General features: G+C 41.9%; 1 protein-coding gene across 1 annotated transcript in view; it reads left to right on the top strand.

Moving 5' to 3' along the window:
• NFIA (nuclear factor I/A) overlaps positions 1-2,174 on the top strand; it is a gene marked incomplete at its 3' end in the record, with an annotated part of 123,381 nt that extends 121,207 nt beyond the window's left edge. The window contains exon 9 of the mRNA XM_009587679.1: positions 2,083-2,174. Within this exon, the coding sequence (XP_009585974.1) occupies positions 2,083-2,174 (92 nt within the window). The remainder of the gene's footprint in view (positions 1-2,082) is intronic.
• Positions 2,175-3,313: the final 1,139 nt, after the last annotated feature.

Genomic DNA, 3,313 nt, shown 5'->3' with positions numbered 1-3,313 from the left:
TTCAGCAGTTAGTTAAAAAAAAACCCTCACCGTAAAACAAGAATCTTAATACATGGCACTAGCAACAGAGACATACCCTTTGCAAATTTGTGGCTTCTTTGAATTATTAAGCAAATTAAGATGGTAAAAAGGCAAGGAGAACATCTCACCAGATCTATTCACTTCATTTCTTCCTTGATTTGCAGATATGAATAACAACCAGTGTAGCTGTTCATACTCTAATACGCAAGCTGCACTGCAATTTGCAAAATCATCTCGGAAAGATGAATTAGTGCACTTAAAAATTCCTTTAAAACTTTGTGAAGGAAAGGTGTTCCTTGCATGATTTTTGCAAGTACTAGCGAAGTGTTAGCTTTTTGGAGAGAAAAGCTCACCTCACTGGAAACAACTGGGAAGAATTCATTCTTAGAAGTCAGAAGTGCCTTATCTCCCCTCAGATCAGTAAGAAATGAAGCTACGCGGTTCCTGGGGTGATTTCAGGGGAATGCTCTTTGAGAAAGTGAAGCTATCTCATGTAATTGTAAGAATTAGGAGGCATCATGAGACGTTTGTGAGACTTGGGTAGAGAGGGAAGGGAAGGATGCGGTTCTGCATGCTCGTAGACTTGGGACCTCCTCACCAAAGGGCTTTGTGGGATGCAGAATGTTTGCATGGGTTCAAGGGCAGATTGGGCATTCATCAATGAGAAATCCCTTGCGGGCCATAAAATACAGGGAGTCCCTGAGCTGGAAATAATCAGAGGGTGGGAAAGAATATGAGAAAGTAAATATGTGACCTGTTTTGACTCTTCCCTGTGCACCTGCTTATGGCCTCTCTAAGAGAGAGGACAGTGGGTAAGGTGGAGCATTGGTCTGATTCAGTACAGTCTTAAACCAAAGGCTCCTCCAATGTAATGCCTCTTCACCGAAAATTTTGCCTTCAGAAAGGCAACAGGCTTTCATCTACACAGACAACTCAGTGTCTTCTCTGACTCTTAACTTGCTTTATTTTTCTGTAACGTTGAGGCCTGAACATTATATTTAGCCTGACTGGAATTTGGCAAGTAACTTCCCTTTTAACATTGTTTTTTGTCTCTTCATTGGATAGTTAGATTGTCTGGGGATTTTATTCAGCAGAATGCATTCCCATAAATATATTTAAAATAGACAGAATCACTGTTTGTATTAAGGCGTCTATTTAGGTTATTTGAATTTAGATCTGAACATGCAAAAAACTGAACAAGGGAGAAGATTGCATGGGGGATTTTCAAATGAGAGGAAGACTGAAAATGCGTTGAAAGCTTTTGGATGTGGAAGTACGTGGCATTGTGGACAGTTGCAGTGGAGAATATAATGCAACAATAAAATCATTAAAGTACTTCAAGTTTGGAAGTAATCTGGGTTCTTGGCTTGCATTGCATTTAATAGCTTTACATTTATGGGAGCCATTCCAGTTTTTAAAGGCAGCTTTAGCCTTCAGACTGATTGCACTTACCACCCCAGTGAAACTGCAACCCATTAATTTTTTACCGAAAGGATCTTCCTAGTTTGTCAAACACATCAAGTGAACATTTTAGAGAGTGCAGACCACAGCAGTATGAAAACCAAAACTTTATATCGAGAGAGAATGCTGGATTAGCATGCAATAAGGGTCTGATTCTGCTAATAAGCACTTTAGTAAATTCACTGCTATACAAAACTCCATTAAAACCAGAGATACCACATATTTGAGTGAAAACCGTCAGGCAATACCAGGACCTACAGAAGTCTCTTGTGCTATCCCAGCACGGAAAGGCCTGCAGCGATTCTCCTCTGGGACGGAGAGCAGCGCAGGTGACCCCAGCACACTTCTCCCTGAGCACACGTCGTGGCCGTCCTGCCTGGCAAGGAGCCCTCTCCCAGCAGCCCAGTCCCCTACGTGTTTATATCCCCATCACGAAGACCAAACCTTTCCAGTGTCTAAAACCAAACTCTCGCTCTCTAAAACGTTTGCACATTTCTATGTTAAACATCTGCTTAGGTGGCTCTGAGACAGTGTGTTTTGGTGTTGTTCGTGTGCAATCTAGTGCCGCTTCCTCAACGCATGTGTCCCTTCCCTTCACAGCCTACTCGACACCCAGCACCTCCCCCGCAAACCGATTCGTCAGTGTTGGACCACGGGATCCAAGCTTTGTAAATATCCCTCAACAGACTCAGGTGGGCCGCTTTCGACTTCTCTGTATGCCTGCAGCCTCTTCTTCTTCAGTGTACTCTAACGTGTCCCCGCGGAGCCAGCTGCATTGCCGCTGTCACTTCACCCACATGGTCTCAGTAACTACAGTGAAATGTCACTTGCAGTTTGTTTGTCTGTTGTGTTTTTTTGGGCTTATGTAGTAATAACGCTGCTTTCGTAACTGGAAAGATCTCTCTTGCTTTCTAAGATATTGGCTTCTAGTGCACAGTTTTTTACCTCTAGGACTGAGTTTTCAAAGACTTTTGCTCCAACCTGTTCCCTAGGCAGTGCATTTAATTGCATATGCAAAAGGAGCTCAGAGAGACCCATCAGGTAACAGTGCACCTTAGTCCACCACCAAATACAACGGGAGACTGCTCCAATGACTTCCACGTAAAAAAATAGACTCGAATTCCTGGTTGGCCATTTGCATGGTGGGCTTTGAGCGAGCAGGAGATTTTGTAATTGCGAGCACATCTGTTTCCTTACACAAAGAGAAAAAAGTCCAGTTGAGGCAGGCCTATAAAGCTGGGTTAACTGAATTCATAGTCCTGCTATGGTCAAATCAGAAGCTCAAGTAAACATTTGTGTTTCTTTAGGAGAAGGACGAGGTTTAAATGTGCTTTTTCCAAGCCGTATCAAATTCCCAGGGTCGATTAAGAAAATAGTTGTTGGCAGTTTTGTTAGCAGCTAATTTGAGCCAGATGTTGAAAAAATTAAGCCTGTGCTTAATATCACGTTATCATGGGGGAGAAGGTATAAAAAAGTAAGCAGAACTAGTGCTTTAGGACAACTGTAGTTTGTAGTTTTAAGTGATTGCTTGACTACGTTACAATTCTTTTAAAGGTCAACAGCAAGAAATACTTGTAATTTTGTTTTGAGCTGGTGGCGATAACTGAAAAGTAATAATTCAAATAACTAGCAAATTGGGGAGTACTACTCTTAGCTCTTGTAAGTTCTTTCAAATCGTTTATATGCATCTGAATAATTAGTGTACAAACTAATGGTTGTCACATGCCACGGTCCAGTATATGCATGAAGACAGACTCCTCCTTGCGATGGCTTCAGCACCTACGCTGTCAATGAAACACAAGTCATTCATTACTGAAGATTTTCAGTTTAC

Source organism: Fulmarus glacialis, unplaced genomic scaffold, assembly GCF_000690835.1.
Source record: "Fulmarus glacialis isolate BGI_N327 unplaced genomic scaffold, ASM69083v1 scaffold39281, whole genome shotgun sequence".
NCBI classification, from domain to species: Eukaryota; Metazoa; Chordata; class Aves; order Procellariiformes; family Procellariidae; genus Fulmarus; species Fulmarus glacialis.
Note: the sequence above shows the minus strand (reverse complement) of the source record. Positions and strands in the feature narration are given on the sequence as shown.